The 18891-nt window shown below is 38.7% G+C and overlaps 1 protein-coding gene across 3 annotated transcripts in view; it reads left to right on the forward strand.

The window, feature by feature from the left end:
• The first annotated feature begins 5262 nt into the window (after nucleotides 1-5262).
• edil3a (EGF-like repeats and discoidin I-like domains 3a) overlaps nucleotides 5263-18891 on the forward strand; it is a 135354-nt gene continuing 121725 nt past the window's right edge. For all 3 annotated transcript variants that reach the window (XM_080893272.1, XM_080893273.1, XM_080893274.1), the window contains exon 1: nucleotides 5263-5464. In XM_080893272.1, coding sequence (XP_080749398.1) covers nucleotides 5401-5464 — 64 coding nt within the window. In that variant the 5' untranslated portion in view covers nucleotides 5263-5400. The remainder of the gene's footprint in view (nucleotides 5465-18891) is intronic.

Below are 18891 nucleotides of genomic sequence, written 5' to 3' on the forward strand. Positions count from 1 at the left end.
TTCAGCACTCCGTGTATTTGCAGCTGAAAAAGTATAATAATAAGCACAATGAGAAAGAGAAGGAAAGTATGCTTGTGCCAGTGGTATCAGGAGTGAGGGACTAGAAGAAGAGAGGAAAGAGAAACAGAGAAGCCTGCTGGGGGAACATAACTCCGCTCTGTCCCAGTGCTGAGAGAGGAAAGAAAAAGAAGACACAATGCAATATTCTCTTTGGAATTAATACACTGTCTCTTCTGCAAGAGCATCTAATTTAGTGTTACTTGCCTTCCTCACAGTCTCAAGCTGCCCCTCGCTCTGTGTCTCTGCCACTTTCTTCATCCATCTCCTTTACTATCTCGCCGTTTCCATACTGCTCCATGCCATAACCATCCTCCCACCCACCCCTCACCCCGCAACATCCACCACCTCTTTCACTTCCCTGCCTCTCATTCTCTTCTTCTCTGCCTTAGGCCTTTGTTAGACTGTCTTTGTGGCGAGTGCAGAAAAAGAGAGACGGGGGCCTTGAACACAAGTCAAGCAGTTTGAATGGGAAAAGGATGGCAGAAGAAACTGGAGAAATGGGAGATGAGAGAGGGACCGAGTGGATATGAAAAACCGCTCGCCTCCTGTGAGAGACTGAATGAAAAGGAAAGGGAGCATGCTAATGAAAAGACAGGCAGGCAAGGACGAAAAAAGTGGTTATCTGTAGTTTTAAGAAAGTTAACCTCATTAAAATTGTGCTAAGAGAAATGCTGAGGGCATACCAGATAATAAATTCTCATGCTAATAGTACATGCTTGGTCAAAATTCATAGATTTTTTATCTATTAAGTTCCAATTCAAAAGGATTTCTGCATCCTAAAGGTGCTACAGCTGCCTCTCCAACTGAATAAAAGCAAAAACTCTGTATGCCCCAAATGAAACATTGCTGGAAGAGAAATAGTGAACACCCGTCTTCAGCTCTTAGTTTTTTTTCTAGAAATGAAAACATGGAACTCGTTTTAGTGGCTAAAACAAAAACAGCAGTAAATGAGTCAAATATGAGAAGGTCACTTTGTTTTCCAGCCCGTTGCTCACCCTAAATGGGTCCCCACGGTCTAAATGAGGATGGATGCGAGCTGAAGACGATTCACTGATCTGTGCTCTGTGTTTCGACAAGCCGAGGGAAAGACAAGGGCAAAGGAGGCAAACGGAGTTGAGTTTGAAGAAGGACTGACCATGTCTAGGTTTAGATATGCGAGTGTGAAGGATTTACAGAATACACTTGTGGCTGCTGTGATCTGTTTCTAAGCTGTGAGAGGACACTGGGAGGAGGTCAAGAGGTCGGTACTTAGCGTGGAGATTTAGCAGCGAGCCCTGGTGCCAGTGGACAATCTTCTTTGATCTTCTCTTTGTTACTCAATTCTTTTACTTTTTCCTACAGGGCATACACAAAACTAATGATGCGTTTAATGATCGCAGATGCATGCTTTTTAGTCAGATGTTAAAGTTTTATATTTTTTAGATGACATATTTTGTTTTTCTGACTACAAATAAAGGCTTTACCTCACACATTTTACCTATACCTTTATTTATAATGATATTATCAGTGCAAAAGCATGAAATCTATAGTCAAAGATTGAGAGGACGGGATGTGATCTTGGAGGGCTGGATGGACAGGTACTATTTTAAAGGGACCAGTGCAGTGCTTTGTAGCACTTTGTAGCAATATAAAATAGAAGTGGATCCTGTGTTTTTCATATGTAGGAATGTCCATTATTGGAGTTGTGCTTCGCTAGACCTGTGCCATTTCCTAAACCTAATTTATGGTCCTGCAAATATGTCTGTCTGCATACACATTTACGTGTGCAAAGTGAGGTGCAGTCCTCCAAAATCCCAAATGCACATTGCTGGACACAGATGACCTATGCCTATTGATTGACCTGAATAGGAAAGGGCGTAGCAGTGGAGTTTGCCAGGAGTGGGAGAACTTTAAAAAAAATCTTCAAAGATCAAATATCACAACATAACTTTGCTCTTCTCTGCAGCTGGCAGACAGACCACCAACAGCACAGGCAAGAGTAGCCAACAGTCTGGTTGTACCACATATTTTGTACACTGCTTTCATCGAAAACAAACACTGCAGGTACACTGTCAGCCTGCTACTGCCCCCAGACTGCCTTCATGTTACCTCCGCTTAAGCATAAAATAAGCATTACAACCACATGTTTTACCAGATGTCTGCAATCACAAAATGTTCTTGTCTAGAACAATAAAGACATTGACTTTGGTCATAAAACAACTAAATTTAGTTTGTTTGCCTGCTTGGTTGCAGTCAGAGTTGCTGCTGTGTTGTGTTGTTCTGGAGCCATCTCAGCAGGGTGAAGCAGTTTGCAGGATGTAGGTTGAACTATGGGTCGTTCAGTCTTTACTGTCAACATTGATGGTTGCACAGCAGTATTCTGTAGTGTTGCTCTTGTAAGGCAAACAGAGCTCAAAGGGTAGGCACCTGACTGTGGCCCTTGCTCCAGTGTAAGCGAGGTTGAATGGTACCTGGTGATTTTAGTTAATATTGACTTTCCTGCTTGTTCAGAGTGAAGGAAGAAAACTTAGGCAACATTAGGCAAAAGTGAACAAAGTGAAGAAAATACAGAAGAAAGTTTGTGAGCTGTTATAGACAAGTCTTGTAGGATTATGTGAAAGAACTCCACACAAAATAATTCAACACAGGGACATGAAAAATAAAGAACAAAGATAACAACCAACGAGGAGAAAAAAGGAACTAGGACTCCAGTATCATACTGAAGTCTGTAACACAGCATGGGGTCTCCTTGTTGCTGGACTTACTGATATATCCTTCTAAAGACAGAGTTAGGTGCTGTTACATGGGCAGGTTTGATATTATCATAGCACAAACCGCACCTTTCCCCTTCAATATAATCAGAACTAAAGAAAAAGGCAAATAGAACAATGAGCAGGACAATTTAACAAATTCACATCTGTTAACCAATGTGTCCTTAACACAATGACTAGACAGCATCAACAGTTGTTCTAATTTAATTTTATGATCACAATTACAGCTAAGGAACATCAGCAGCCACTGGATAATTTTTTTTAGGGATGTGTCGCATCCCTTCTTTGCCTTCTTTGCCCTTGTCAGTGGATTCATGAAAACCAATGCTTTTTTAAATATAATGGTACGCAGATGTTCCAACATGATCATACTTTGAGGGAGAGGGATGTGCTATTCCACCAAGTATTACGTGCAATGGAGACAAGTCTGGAAATCTGACACAGTGGGAGGTGCTCTTTGGAATAGAGGGCAGCTTCTCATTATCATGATAGCAGACTTTACTGTGGCCACTGTGGATGATTTATTAGTCTTGACCAAGTGCATACAGTTATAGGTCTCTATCTACATTAAACCATAAGACACCTGATATCTTTCATGATTCATATTGAGGAGCCTGAAAGCATCTCAAGGTCAGACTGTTGGGTAAAGACATCGACTTAAAGTCAGAGTCCTGCTACTTTTCTTTCTTTCGTTCTGGAAACTTCTCTCTCAGATGTGCAGAAATGGCAATGGTCACAAATATGGAATGAAACAGTGCATTTATTCATGGATCAGTTATTCGTGTAAGGAGAACATGTCATTGTAATGTCTGCAGCCAGTATGCTCTTGCTATTGCAGAAAATGTCTTTAAATACTATTATTATTTCTTAGAAAACAGATCAAAAATGTTATTGAGGAGTAAGATAGCTATGTTGAACAAATATATGGGGGGAGTTGGTCGGGGCCCATAATCACAGTTCTCACCATGAGTTAATCAGTGTCAGTTTATAATTGGCAAAGTGCAATTGTCACATTAATTTAACTCAACCCAGATTCATGAAAATCCAATCAGAGGTGGGCGAAATATCACACGTGGCACAAAGGAACAATCAGTGTGGTGCCACCCTCTTGAGAAATAATCTAATTTTGAGAATGTCACACCCCAGTGAGACACCTGTATACGTTCAGTATGCATAAACAGTCTGCACACGCTGTGAAAAAGCATGGATGCGTTATTGTAGGTTACTTATTAAAGTTTATGTTTCAGTAAGATCTTCAGTTGAAGGATGGAAATGGCTTGTAAACTGGAAACTCGCTGTAAGCAGGGAAGTTGTGGTTTGTGTAAATTAATATGCGTTAATTAGATGTTCGTTAAACTCTGTTTCAGAGATGCTGTTCAGTCAGTGCCATCTTTTTCTCTCTCCTAGAAACAACAGGAGAATCTACAAAATGAAAATTGTTCATAGAACATTACGGCCAGTATCCTAATGCGATAAAGAATTTTCCAATTTAATCTTTTTGTTGAGGATACTAAAACTCATCAAGGCTTTCCAGAAAAAATACTTTTGAAACTACTAAATTAATTGCTGAGCATCCAACTTCCGGAGGCTTAAAAAACAGAAATCTGAGAGTGAAATAAGGAGTTTGGGAGAGGCTGATTATGCGCAATTTAAATTTCTAGCAAGTTCTGACTTTTGGAAGAATTATTTTAAAGCTCTCTCTCTATTATTTATTTTTTTTCGGGCGGTGGGAGTGGGAGGAGGAAGAGTTTGCTCCACCAATAAAGCCTACCATGAAGCATCCTCCGAGTGACCAAAGGACCAAAGTGACTGTGGTCCAAGCTGTATAACGTTTTGACTGTGTGACTGCACCTTTAAAACAATAAAAAAAAATAGTAAGGAAATTAAAAAAAAACCCAAACTTATTTATCCTTTAAAAAATAGCTTTATAACTTAATTTTTAATATTTCTAAAAATAACTTTATAAATACAACTAACTGCGTAAACAGGCATTGGCTTAAACTCTACATGACATGATATCAGAAAGAGAGAGAGAATTAAAAATAAGAAAATAAAAGTCGGCGAAAAACATGGTACTATTTGTTTTTTTTTTAATTCTAATTATTATTTATTTATTTATTTGAATACACGAGACATCAAATGAAGCGCAGTTCAAATTAAAAGTCATCACTTCTAGTTTTATTTTGTATGTGTGTAGCGGAAGTGATAATTCTTCTGACTCTGGGAGGTTTGACAGTAGTCGTCCGGCAGCACCGAGTGAGCGCACACGTCGCTCTCTCCACTACATCGCACCACTGCGGTAGGAGCGCGGAGGCAGCAGCAGAGGAGTGCCCGGCAGGCACAGTCCACTTGTTCCTGCAGGACAAAATCCAGGTGGCGAGTCTCTCACTCTGTCTCTCTGTGTCTCCCTCTCTGTCGACTTTATCACAGCGCAAGACTTTACCTGAGAGGACATAGTCATATAGCAACAGCTCTCAGGGTAACCCTCACAGTCCAGCCGGAGCAAAGGAAGGAGAAGTTTGGGCTATTGCCACGCGATTTTACCCACAGCTCCGTAACCTTGGAAGTCGGACCTGATTATTGTGAGAGGATGGGACCGCTACTCCTTTCCGTCGCCCTGTGCTTGAGCGCCGCTGTCCCACAGCGTGTGAAAGGTGAGCGGAACAAGTGACAGGCAAAAATAATCATTGTCACATTTTCTTTTCTTTTCTTTTTCCCCACACAAATAGTTCTTTAGCGTGGGAGCATCACCGAACAGGGGATCGATCAGAATCCTTTGGCATATTTACATATTCTACTGAAAGTGACAAAGTGCTGGTGATTATTCAAAGAGGATCGTGGGGAGTGGGGGTATCCCACATGAACGGTTCAACACTGTATTGTTCGCGGGAAACGGAGCAATCTCGGCACGTTTTTTTTTTTTTTAAATCCGTGCACGACTCGTTAGTTAATTGGTTTGATTGTGTTCAGAGGAGACCTGTTTGAGTATACAAGCGGCCGATTGTGTATTTTATCTGTGTGTAATTGCTCTTTGATAAAGGGCCACATGAGACTGCGCACAATTAAGGCAAATGTGCACAGCTCCAGTGTTTCGTGCGCCCTCACAGTGACCATCTTCAGCTGCTTGCTTGGCTTATGTGCGAAGCTTACATGGGGTAAAAGAAGCTGAGGGTCCAGGTTTAGCTCTCGTTAATTAATGCAGAGGGACAAAGGCATCTTTCTCCCCTTATTTTCCCTTTTTTTAATAACCAATATAAAAAGAAGAAAAAAAACGGAATAGAAAGATTTCTTGCGTGGTGACTAGACAAATCTAGAGGTGATATATATCCTGTAATAGTTGCCTTATCATTATTAACCAGCGCAATATTACAAGTAGGGTAAATGGACATTGAAGTAGGGCTGCTCGATTATGGCAAAAATGATAATCACGATTATTTTCACTGAAATTGAGATCACGATTATTTGACGATATTTATTTAACCCTTTAAGACCTACTATAGAACCAAGTCCACCAGAGCTTATATTATTATTTTTTTTACATGCTGTAGTGCCATTTGTGGGAGCATTTCAAGTTGCTATACATCAATACAACTGTTATAGCCCATATTTTAATAATATGTATGCATTAAGTCCATAGTAATTACATAAATTGCAAAAAAGTGCAATAAACTACAAAAAAAATAGAAAATCGCTTTTGTTTTGTTTACATATATTTCTACTTGGAGAAATTTAAGAGGTTTATCCCTCAAAACTTTAAATACAATAAAGTTGCAAAAAATAGTTTACAACAACAGGAAATTTATTTTGAGTGTCTTCATAGTTTTATTTTGGAGATACAGCAATTTTTATATACTGCAGGAAAAACAAAAAACAATCCTATGATGCAAATTTGCAAAGAAAACAGCATGTGCATCATTTCACTGTGGGAAGTGTTACGAACAGCTGATAGGAACGGCAAAGCGTGTTTCTGGAATATTATGCTTTTGTTCCTGCAAGCGCTTTTTATGCAATTTTTGCAAAGCTATATGTGGAACGAAACCGTGACCGAGGACAAGCTGATGGCATAAGATGTAAGTACAACTCCTCCGGTTTCATATGCAAAACAAATTATTGCGCTAGCTTACACGGTTCAGGTTCTAAAGGGATTTAAAAATAGTTACGCAAAACGTAGCATGCTGCTCTGACCGGATTTAAAGGGTTAACAATGACTTTAAAAAATAATATAAAAACGTGTGCAACACCACTGAAGTTTTTTTTTAAACTCTCTTTTCAACCAACGGCAGTCACTCTCCTCTCCAAATAACTTCTGCTTAGCTTTCCGAGCTTCCCTCGGGTCCTCTTAATCAGCGGTCTCCACCCTTTTTTGCGCCACGGACGGTTTATGCCCGACAATATTTTCACGGACCGGCCTTTAAGGTGTCGCGGATAAATGAGGGAGGGGCTAATAATCGGCTCAGTCATTTTTAATGATCGTTGAAAGCCCAGATCGTAATCGTGATTAAAATTCGATTAATTGAGCAGCCCTACATTGAAGTCTAATGTAAGGTCTTACCAAAACATGTCACACTGCTTTATGCAGAGAGAAAACTGCTGAAAGCTTATAGATTAACCTGACTCCCTGAATCACTGTTCCCATCATTTACATCCTCCCCCCTTTTGCCCTTCCTGTCCTCTGGTGATGGGGATGTTTAAGCTTTTGGCCGCTATATATTTTCCACCATCAGTGCAGAGCCGTACCTGTGGGATACAAACATATATATATATATTTTTTTGATAAAGAAAACAGGGTAGTCCTGATAGAAGTGGGTCATGCCATTGTCCCTGTCTCTGTTCATTTAGCAACACGCTTGCCTCAGGAGTCACACATGTCAGACAGACCTCAGTCTCTACACCGGGAGTGTGCCCCAAGCAGAGTTTCTAAGGCTCCCTAAGCCTCACAGTGTCAACTCACAGTCAGCTGTTACAAGACATAATACTCCCTGGTAGGCTGGCATAATGAATGTACAGGAAGAGCAGAGAGCCGTGGTGCCGCGGGTCGACTTGTTTCAAGGCTCAGTGAGTTAAAAATAAACCCCGGACTAGTCCCTCAATTAATCATATCCCAGTTAAAAATTGTGCTATTGTAAAGGGATTTATTTTTTTTGTCCATCTGCTTCAAAAATGAGTTAAGCTGTAACCTTAGTCACAAAAGGGAGCTTGTTAGAGGAGGAAATGGAGGTTAATCGACAGTGTTAACGTTTCATCTGTGTTTGAACAACAGCCATAGTCATATTGGTCAGCCTGGCAGCTATATTTGCAACCGAACCCCTTCGTCACCGTTGCTGTCAGTCTGACATGTTTAAAAAATCCACAGTCAGATTAAAAGGGACACGAAAGCATTCAGCTGTCATGAAGAAAGTGGCAGAAAAAAATGTCTTGTGATTATTAGAAATCTCTTTGTGTTGCCTTGAAGATACGGTTTACTTACCTTTTGTCATTGCTCAAAGACAGCAGGTGTCTTCTGAGATAGCGGCTAACAAACACTGCATGGAGGATGTCACAGGGTGCCTCTGTCCACTGAAACAAATTGATGGGGTAGAAAGATTCGCCTTCAGGTAAAACAGACTGCATTGTTCCATGTCAGCGTGCAATACATCACCTCCTCTCTTTGGTTACTGGGGCTGACTCTCACACATTGTTTGGGGTCCTGCCTGTCTGTCTGGACAAAGCACATGACTGCACCCGTGGGTTCTGTGGATGGATATGTAAGACGCTTTTGTGCTTTGTTTGGAGTGTCAGCCTTAATGAGTTTTATGCATCTTAATTTTAGCCCCAGTCTTGTGATAAGGACTTCACAATTAGAGGCTTTTAGTCGAATGGACAGCCATCTGGAGTGGCAGTGTGATTGTTTGCTATTGGTGAGCCATGATTAGTGTTAATATTGTTGACTGCTGTTCATTTAAGCCAAAGATTGCACTTGTTTAACGCAGTTGAAGAAGTCAAACAATACACTAATGTAGAAATATTGCAATTTTGCGAATGTTGGCAGCTTTAAATTGCTCATCATGCTCAATATGATGTAGGTTTGAGAGGTTGGGAGGCTTACTGAAGGGCAGCAGAAGTTTTGTTTAGCTGAGAGAAATTGAGCTTCTGCTTCCAAACAGTTGGATGGATATAAATGAGATATACCGACTTGATAGATAAATCTATCAAGGCTGATTTGATAGATTTATCTGAAAGGTCAACACATTTACTGGCAGCTGAGGTTATGGTTGATGTACCAATGAATTTTAATAAGAATGACATGTGACCTACACTGCTCTGCAAAAGTAAAGAGCCACCCCTCATTTCTGTATATAAAATGGGAAAACACTACAAATATACATGGCAATACAGTATATAAGGCAAGAGTTTGTGCAATCCTAATGAGGTTAAAAAACCAATATTTGGTACGACCCAATTATTCTTCAACACTGCCGCAACTCTCTTAGGCAAGCTTCCCTGTCATTTCTTTAAGCAGTCTTCAGGAAAAGTTCTCTGGGGTTCTTAAAGAACATTCAGAGCTCTTCTTTGGATGTTGGCTGCTTTTGTTCTGTTCTCTATCAAGATGATCCCACTTGCTTCAATAAGGTCTGGGCTCTGGGGAGACCGATCCATGACTGATAGTCTTTAACTGTGTTTTTCTATCCAGGTATGCTTTAAATGCATTGACCTTGTACTGGGAACCATTTTCATGCTGGAAAATGAAGTTGTTGCCAATTACATGCTTTCCAGATGGTATTGCATAATGGATCAAATCGAATCGCACGTTTTTGCCTTCATAATTCCATCAAGTTTGAGAAGATGCTCAATAGCACTGAATGTAAAGCATCCCAAAACCTCACCAGAGCCTCCGTTGTGTTTTACAGATGACTGTAGACACTGTTGTACCTCTCTCCTGATGATTTTCAGTACAATTTGTGTGTAATTTGGCATACCTGTAGAAACCTGGAGAGATCCATCCATCCATCCATCCATCCATCCATCCTCTTCTGCTTATACCACAGGGCTAGAGGGCCAGGAGAGCTATTTAGAAAATAAATAAATAAAAGAGAGTCTAGCTCCTTGGGAGCAAAATATGAAGAAATAAGCCTTTTGCACATTACTGTAGCTCTACAGTGCTGTGCACTAGTGTGCTGAAGAAATGAAAGCCTTTTAAAAGAAGATGTATTTGTTTCCTTGCCACAAAAGAGGAAATAAATAACAGCAAAAACAAAATTTTTTACTCTGACTCAGAATTTTGGTCCATCTCTATTATATCTTTAATAAAATGGAGCTTTTGTTTGCAGACATTTAAATGGATATAATGCATATTAATTGTACAGATTTATCCAAACCTCATTACCTTTACTGGCCACTAAAGGTTATGGTTGATGTATGACTGACTTTTAATAACAATAACTGGCGACCTACCTCTACAGTGCTCTTCAATCCGGTTTTAAATGGCACAGTCCTTAATCAGTGGAGAGAGGTCAGACTTCTGTCAAATCAGCAGCCATGATTAGCAACGGATTCCAAGCAACTCATTGGACAACAACCCCTGCACAAGAAAATGCAACATAGAATATCAAAACATAGAACTAAGTGATGTATTGCCAGCGCTGCTGTTTTTTTGTGGAACTTAATAGGGATATTTGTTGTCAGTGCAGATGTTCACTAATCCTTTTTATATTTGAAGGAGACTTCATTTGTCTGTCATGCTGACAAGGTGATGCATACAATGCTATTTGTCTTTGCCATCTCAGTTCTCCTGCCTACATTTCATGCTTGACTTATATGGAGGGCACTGGAGTGATGGTTATCAAGGTTGCAAGGACATATGAAGAGGAAACGCTTACCAAAGAGCTTTAATGCAGCCTTGAGAAGAAAATAGCAGCATGGTGGTAAAAGACCTATTTTAGTCAATGCAAACTTTCAGACAGGAAAAAAATGGATGTTTCATAGTTATTTTATAACATTTTGTGGTTTTGTTTGATTTAGAGTTCTGTGCAAAAGTCTTGAGCTGCCCCTCATTTCTTTATATTTAGCTTTCAGGTTCCCAGACTTTCTTGTCATTAAAGTGGTTTTGAGAAGTCGTCACTCTTGGATGAGTGACGAAACATTTCCCAGGCTGTTCATCTATGTCCAGATGAACAGAATCATCTTTTTGGGAGTTTTTTACCTGGATGATTGAGCATGCATCAAGACATCTCGAGAAATAGTTCTCCAGATTTTTTTGTTTTGTTTTTAAGAGTTTTTCTTTTACACATTGGCTGCCTTTTTCCCCCAACAGGGTGATTCGCAAAGAGGGGAAAACTTGCATATATTAGCACTGTGTGCAGTGCATTCTCAAAAAAGTGGTTTAGACCTGCTTTTCAGTCAGTGGTGTTGGGGATCTTGTCAAAACTGGTGTAATTATGAATGAGGAGAAATACCATCAGGTTTTTATTTGACCATGCAATACTGGAAAACCCCTGATTTTTAATGGTGGGCAATGTGACCTCAAAATTAGATTATGACACTTTGAGAAAATTTACGATATTTCTGACAAAAAAGACATTTGGAGCATTTTATCGATGCTTCGGGCAGCAGCAAATGAAAGACATTTTCCATCCTTCTTTTCCAATGAGCTACTGTCATTGAGGACACACTTCCTGATTTGAAGTGTGAATCTATTTTATAAAAATAAGGTGCTACCAGCAGTGTGGTGCCAGAGAGACACAAGATGTGTGGAATGTAAGCACAAAAGTAACCCAGGGAGTGTAGTTTAACAATAAATAAAGTACCAAATTATTAATATTATTACATTATAAATATGAGCCATATTTTTGCTGTTGAGTCTTGGCTCATGCTTTAAGCCCTGTTTTGCCACCTTGTAAACACATCAATAATTGAATGGGTTGAACATCATTAGCTGCCTGTACTGTATGTCTTCCTTCGTAGCCTGGACAATGTGTGTGTTTTTTTCCTCGAGTCATGAAACACATTTGTTCTTCCCACCTTTGGCAGGAACAATTTTCCTTGCATATTTTGCTGAGTGCTGTGCTTTGTTGGAGGTTGCTGAAGTAGTTTTAGTTTTGGCTGACTTGTGGCTGTTGCTGTCAGTTATGCCTGGGCTTCTCTGCTTGCATGCATTGGGGAACACAAAGGCATGGGGATGCTACAACATCGTCAGTGTAAAAATATCATGTAAAAATTTATACCAAACAGTCAAAGCTAATCCTCACAAATGATATGATATGGCACAGCCCTAATAATGGTTTCATTTTCCAGCATGACAATGATCTCAGACACACTGCCAATACAGCAAAAGCAAAGCTGGATAGGAAAACAGACAATGGAACACTATCGGTCATAGACTGGCCTCCCCAGAGCACGGACCTCAACATTACTCCAACAATGTGGGATCACCCTGACAGAGAACAGAACAAAAGGCAACACCCCAAGATAATTCAGGCTATGTTGAAAAATAAAGGCGGTCCTACCAAAAATGGACTTTCAGGCTTGTTAGGATTGTCGAAACTCTCTTTCCCCTTATATACTGTGGTTTCCATTTATGTTTGCACATATTTTAGTAAATCATCCAACTATTTCCCATTTCCTTGCACATTAGAAAAAAACTAAAAAACTGAGGTGCCTCAAGACTTTTGCAGTAATGGTACAATAATCATGTGACCGTCACTGAAACACTGAAAATTATCGTGTTTGAAGCCCAGTTCTGTATCCTCAAGGTGACTTTTGCTTAACTCTGCATTTGGCAGTGAGTGAAAAGGAAGAATTCTTCAAGGCATCAAAGAGACAAAAGATAAACACAAAGACTGATCACCAGTAAAAATAGCAATTTTCACACAATAGCTTGTCTGTTTTCCCATAGACCTTAACTCAAAGGTGATGTTTCTCTTCACAAAACTATGGAAATGTTGATTCTGTATTTCCCCAAACAGTGTTAAAGTTCTATCACTGACTAAAGGCAATATATAACATTATGACAGCTGACTTAAGCTGTGGCGTTCTTAGCAAAGTGTTAATGTCAGGAAAAAAAGCAGGAAGAGCCCCGTAGCTTGAGTAAAAAGATTATACAAATTCTTCATTTGTAGTGTGAGTTATCGTTGAGTGTACATTCATTTTTCAGCTAAGAACATGCAGCGGCCTGTCCCTTTCATAGCTTGAGTATTAACAAGACCACATGCTGGGTTTAAGTAATCCCACTGGGTCACAATTAATGTTTCAACTGTTGGAGGCACAAGAAGACTCACTGCATGTGATGCAAAAAAAGTTGCAGGTAATAACTTCAAATATATGCACTTTAACAAGTGGACCTGCATGTTTGAAATCGTTAAAGGGTATAGTGGATCACTTCAAAGTGACACATGTGACACAATAACAATTTTAGCTCAATTATGCTGTTTTCATAATGCTTCAAACCAAAATTATAAATGAAAATGAAATTTCTTTTTGATTACTTGATTTTCCTCCTTACAGCAGACAATTCAGTATCTCTGCTAGTACTAAACCTTACTGCCAGTGGATGGTTGTTAGTGGTGGAACGGTGGTCGCACAACGTAGTTTGATGATAAAGTATTAAAGCATGCAGAAGTGGAACGCTGAAGGTTCAAAACACTTTTGATCTGTGTAACTCAATGAACAGCATTCTTCCCCCTGCAAATGCGATCTTACTTCACTGTTTTATTCATGTGTGACATTCAGAAGACATCACCTGTATGTAATTTAACACTAAAATTTGTATCCGCAATGCATTTTTGTGTGACTCACCAATAAATACGAAATGATTAATTTGAAAAAGCACCGCAGGCTAGTTTAAGTATAAAAAGATGGGAAAAAAAATCTTTTTTCTGGCCCTTTTCCTGCAATGCTTCTTTTATTGGCACATAAATTCAGAAAAAAGCACAAATATCATAATTTTCTGTTCACTAAACTTATATGGAGTAATTTGCAGAAGCGCAGCTCCTCTTGTAAATGAGTAAATCTTTGCATTTTGATGGATAAAGGTCTGTCAGCATGAGGCAGAAAGGGGAAATAGGTTTTAAATGCGTAAAAGTGCCTTTTAGATTTGTTTATCGACACCACAGATGTGACTATTGTTAATAATATTAAAATATAAATAAAACAAATTTATGTCAGAGATGTATTCTGATACCTCTCAGTCATGGTACAGTATCATAACAAACTTGGATTTTTTTTAAAAATTCAAATTCTCAAGGTTCAGCTACCATTTTTTTAGGTTAAAAATCAGAGGTATACTGCAAAAAGAAAGGCCCTGGGGCCACAAGAAAAATATTAAAACCAAACTTTTCACAGATAAGGAAGCCTAACAAGGTAAACAATTGGTAACAGTCAAGTTGGATGAAAGGAAGATAAACCAGGGTATTTTTTGGCTGGAACGTTAAGAGTTTTCTTGTATATCGTTAAAATGTTTGTATCTATCTTTCTCTATATTATTTTAAGAATGTTGTTTTTATCAATAACTGCCTATGCAGATGTGTAGGTGTGCCAAGTGTAGGTGTGTGTGTGTGGGAAGAGGATAGGTATTTAGGAGGAGGGAGAAATGAAAAGCTTACTGACAAGTGTCAATGTGGATTGTAAGTGTATCCTCAGCCAAGCACAATTTCTATGCTCAGTGGGTGTGCCTGCTGAGTGCAAAGGACCCCCTGTATTTGACAGGGAGGTATCACACCAGTATCAGCATTCATTATTGGTTTTGGCCATGAGTGAAGACTTCACCTTTCCCCAACGGATCAATAGGAAGAATAAAGTATTTTGCATTAAGTGCAGAACTGCAGCAGCCGTTAAGTCTGATGAGATGTAAGCAGTTTCAGCTTGCTTAAGTTTTAGTGGATGACAAACAAAGAATGTAACTCTTGCTTTTGTATGGGAGTATTAGACTCATTTACATCTCTCAAAAAGAGACAATTTCTGGTTGTATTTTTTTTTTTTTATTAACTCTTTATTTTGTACTTTTTCCTTTGTATTACATACGGACAAGACAATAATAATAATAACACAACAACAAATACACAAAAAAAAAAAAAAAAAACCACGAGAGGTCCCGCCCTATAAGGCTGACTGAGACTTATAAATTATCCATTTTGTCCACTGTTTTCGGTGTTTATCAGATTTCAGTCTCAGAGTGTAAGTCATTTTTTCCATTGTATATATGTCCTCGATTACGTCCATCCAGTCTTCCAGTTTTAAAGGATCGCTTTTCAGCCAATTTTTTGTTATCACCTTTTTGCTTGACAACAACATAATCTTAAACAAATACCAGTCCTCCTTTTTTACATTTTCCCATATTCCAAAATACATTACTCGTGCCTCACACAGTACTTCATACCCCAGCACCTTCGTCATTGTTGCCGCGATTCTTTCCCAATATGATTTAATATATTTACACTTCCAAAACACATGTGAGTGATTGGCGTTCCAGTCTCCACATAATCTCCAGCATTGTTGGGGTGTTTTCAACTGCTTGCTTTTGATATACGGAGTAATAAAAAACCTAATCACATTTTTCCAGCCATATTCTCTCCATCGTCTAGAGCTAGTGGAGTTATGCTGTGTGAGACATAAGGATCGCCAATCATCCTCTGACAACTCAATTTGTAACAATTTCTGGTTGTATTAATTACAAATATGGTTAAACTGCTTCAGATGGAAGTGAAGCTGCTGTAGTTAAAATGAGATTGATTACTTTAGTCTTTGGTCTGATAAAGAACCCACCATATTCAGTCAGGCCAGTCTACTTACTTTAGTTTAGATGAGATTAAGTGCTTAAGCCACCTGTCCCAAGGAGATGATGCCTCCTGATTCTGTCCCAAGGACATACTTAAATGAAGAGTCCCAACTCAGTCTATATTAAAAAAAATCCTTGAATTATGTCTCTGTCTTTGATTGACAGTTATGATGCCATAAAACCTACAAGAAATAACTAGCACTCATGTAAATTAATTAAACACTGTAACTGTTTTGCAACATATAATTTATTTTAAAACTTCTTTGAGGTGTTTTCAGCTTTTTACACTTAAAGACTTGCCAGCTCTGTATTATACAGTATTTCAACTTACATTTGAGTATATTAGTACATGCACTGAATGTATTGTCTGTTTTTCTTTGTGTGTGTTTGTGTGTGTACAGAAGAGTTGGCTTTTGTGCTTGAAGCTTGGAGAGGTAACCCAGAAATGTCATCACACCAAGTCTAGGCAGCAATTCTGGCTGTTTTTCACAGTGTGGAAGTGCATCCATACTTCACTCATTTGGCAAAACACAAAACAACATGCATTTATTTATCGTGTGAGTCAGCCCGAGTTTACACTAAATTGCGCTGAATAGAAACAGGTGAGTGACTGAGAGGAAGCAGGATACAATCAGTCTGGATATGACAAGTTTCAACTGGAAGCCTTTGCTTTAAACATTTTTTTTTCAGAAGAGCAATTTTAGGTAACGACATAATGTATATGTTATCCATTTTGAAGATAAGTGCAGTTTTTTTTTTAAGTGCAACATTTTCCATCCAGATGTTTTAGATTACCCTTGGGGTTTGTAGTACCAGCCACGGGTAGAAAGAGGGAGAAAAAATAGAGCTGAGAGCCAGGATGAAAATTCCCTTTAACATGATGTTCATCGAACAGAAACCACTCCTGCCCGAAAATCAAAGTGAGACATAGTCACAGTCAGTTGCCCTCACAAAAAGGGCAAAGGTTGCAACAATTTACACCAGATTTGTACTTTCAGGTACAAGTTTCTGATAACTTTTTTTGCTAGAGTCTCAATGCTCAACAACATGTCACAAGACAGCAATAGTTTCAGATGAGCTTCTCTCGTTTTTAGCTCAGTAATAAACCAAGGGCAAGCCAAATGTAGCAGTAACCACTTATTAAGGTCTTAACCCTGTATAGCACATAGTAAGTAGAAAGAAAATTGTGGTTTTATACTAAAATACCAACATTAAAATATTACTTGACACCACTGTGACCAGTTTGCATGCTTTAAATCAAACAGAACTGAATTGAATAAACACTCAATTTGATTTGTGAACAAAAAGTCAGTATTTCTTTCCACTTCCTAACTTTTGCTTAATGTGGAGAATCCAACTGTTCACCTGTTCTCGATCCACTCGTGTTTTTCATTCTCATTGAAGGCTAGAGCCATTCCCAGCACGTACGATATACAGTAGATACATAAATTGTTAAAGATAATCTGAGAATCTGTTTTCAGATATTATTACTAAGATATTATTTTCAAATTTTGTGTCATGCGAGATACTAATAACAGCTCGAGCTGATTCAAGTTTGGTGAAAGGTCAAGGTCAAAATCAGCAAAAACTCCATGAGTATCTAAATTGGCTAAGCATTTGAGCTAAACCTTCATTGTTAGCACCCAAAGTCAAAGTTGACCTTGAAAAAATCTCCAAGTAGTATATCAGACGAAAGGGCACGAAGAGAGCTGTACAACACATTTTTTCTTTTGTTTTTTCAATACAGTGCCCTACAAGGTTACATTAATTTTACAGTTTTTACAGTTTAAAGATTTCAGCCTATTCTGCTTCAGCCCAACTATTTTTGTATGTAATACTTAAAGGTCATGGGTCAAAGGTCAGGGTCATGTCAATTGGGAAAAAGGTTTAGTTTCCATATTACCAAAACGAACATCAGCGTAAAACATTAAAGTTTTAGTGCAGCCCTTGCTTTTGAATTGTGCTCTTTGGGTTTTTGTTAATGGAACAAAGTGTAACAATGTCTGAAACCAAGACCAAATCTGTGGTATAAATGTTGTAACCGAACTGCTGTTGAGATGTCATTTCATTACTAACAGAGACACTGATGGAACCACACCAGAATTTATTTAGTGCTTTTCTGGTCACGGTGATCACTCAGAGTGCTTTAGGCCAGAAGCTGTGTTTCACCACAGCCTCATACAACAATTTATTCTATAAACTTTAAGCACTTTATCTACTGCTCAGCCAATTCAGCTCTCATAGTCCTGTGGGAGCCCAAGAAGGAATGCTCGCGTTGTGAGGCAACAGTGCTAACCATTGCACCACCATGATGCCCAAGTGGGGTAGACACAGAAAAAACAAGGCAATTATGTAACAGACACATCATTACTTCACACTTCATAGCAGAGTAACAGTAGTCTGCTTCATTTTCAGATTTAGCTAACTACTGGGACACAATTGGTATGTTGGCAAAGTTGTTACAGTTACATAGTTTAACTGTACCTCTCTGCAGCTGTTTTTCTAAAATTAAAACTGTTTACAGCATGTGTGGAAATACAGGATGATAAGCGGCTGCCAGAATGTGCAGATGTAATGATATGCATTGATATTATCCATATGCTTGTTGCTACACAAGCTGGCCATGTGGTCTTTAAAACGTGCTTGCCTGTTTGAATACAGATGTTTTTTAACCATTTTTCCTTTAACGTTTGTGAATTCAGTCAATTAATCAATCAGTTTTACAGAAACCACAGAATAAATGTTCTCAGTGATAAACAAGACCACTGAGTTATACAAGAACCATTAAATTGTTTGTTTTCACTTTCTCCATATTTTATAAAGAAGAAAAAGTGTGTCATTTATAGCATAGTCATTTATAGCATAGTCAAGCGTTACAACACTGGTGTTGTCATGTTTAATTTTATGCCTCTTTTAGGACTTCTCACATTCTAGAGAAAGCAATCAGAGGAAGCAGACAGGAAGAAATGAAACAAATGTCAGCCTATGCTTAATGTATGAACTGTTCAGCTTTCAAGCTGTTACTTCCCTCTTATTTAGTTTAGTTTTCATATTGCCACCTTGTAAACACATTAGGTTGTATACCCAACCTAATTCTAACTTGCATTATTAACCATGTTTGATATCGTCCTATTTTATCTACTTTCTGAAACAGACCTTTGTACAACTCACCACTGTTTGAGGCACATGAAATATTTACAACTTTGATCTCTCTAACCTGTTCACTTGTCCTAGGTGGGTGTGCTCTATTGCAGATTCTGCCAGTGTATTGTGACTAAGCTTGAAATCTTGTTCTGCACCGAGTGTTGAACCTGTGAAGAGTGTGACAGATTA

Source organism: Rhamphochromis sp. 'chilingali', assembly GCF_963969265.1.
Source record: "Rhamphochromis sp. 'chilingali' genome assembly, chromosome: 10".
Lineage (NCBI taxonomy): Eukaryota > Metazoa > Chordata > Actinopteri > Cichliformes > Cichlidae > Rhamphochromis > Rhamphochromis sp. 'chilingali'.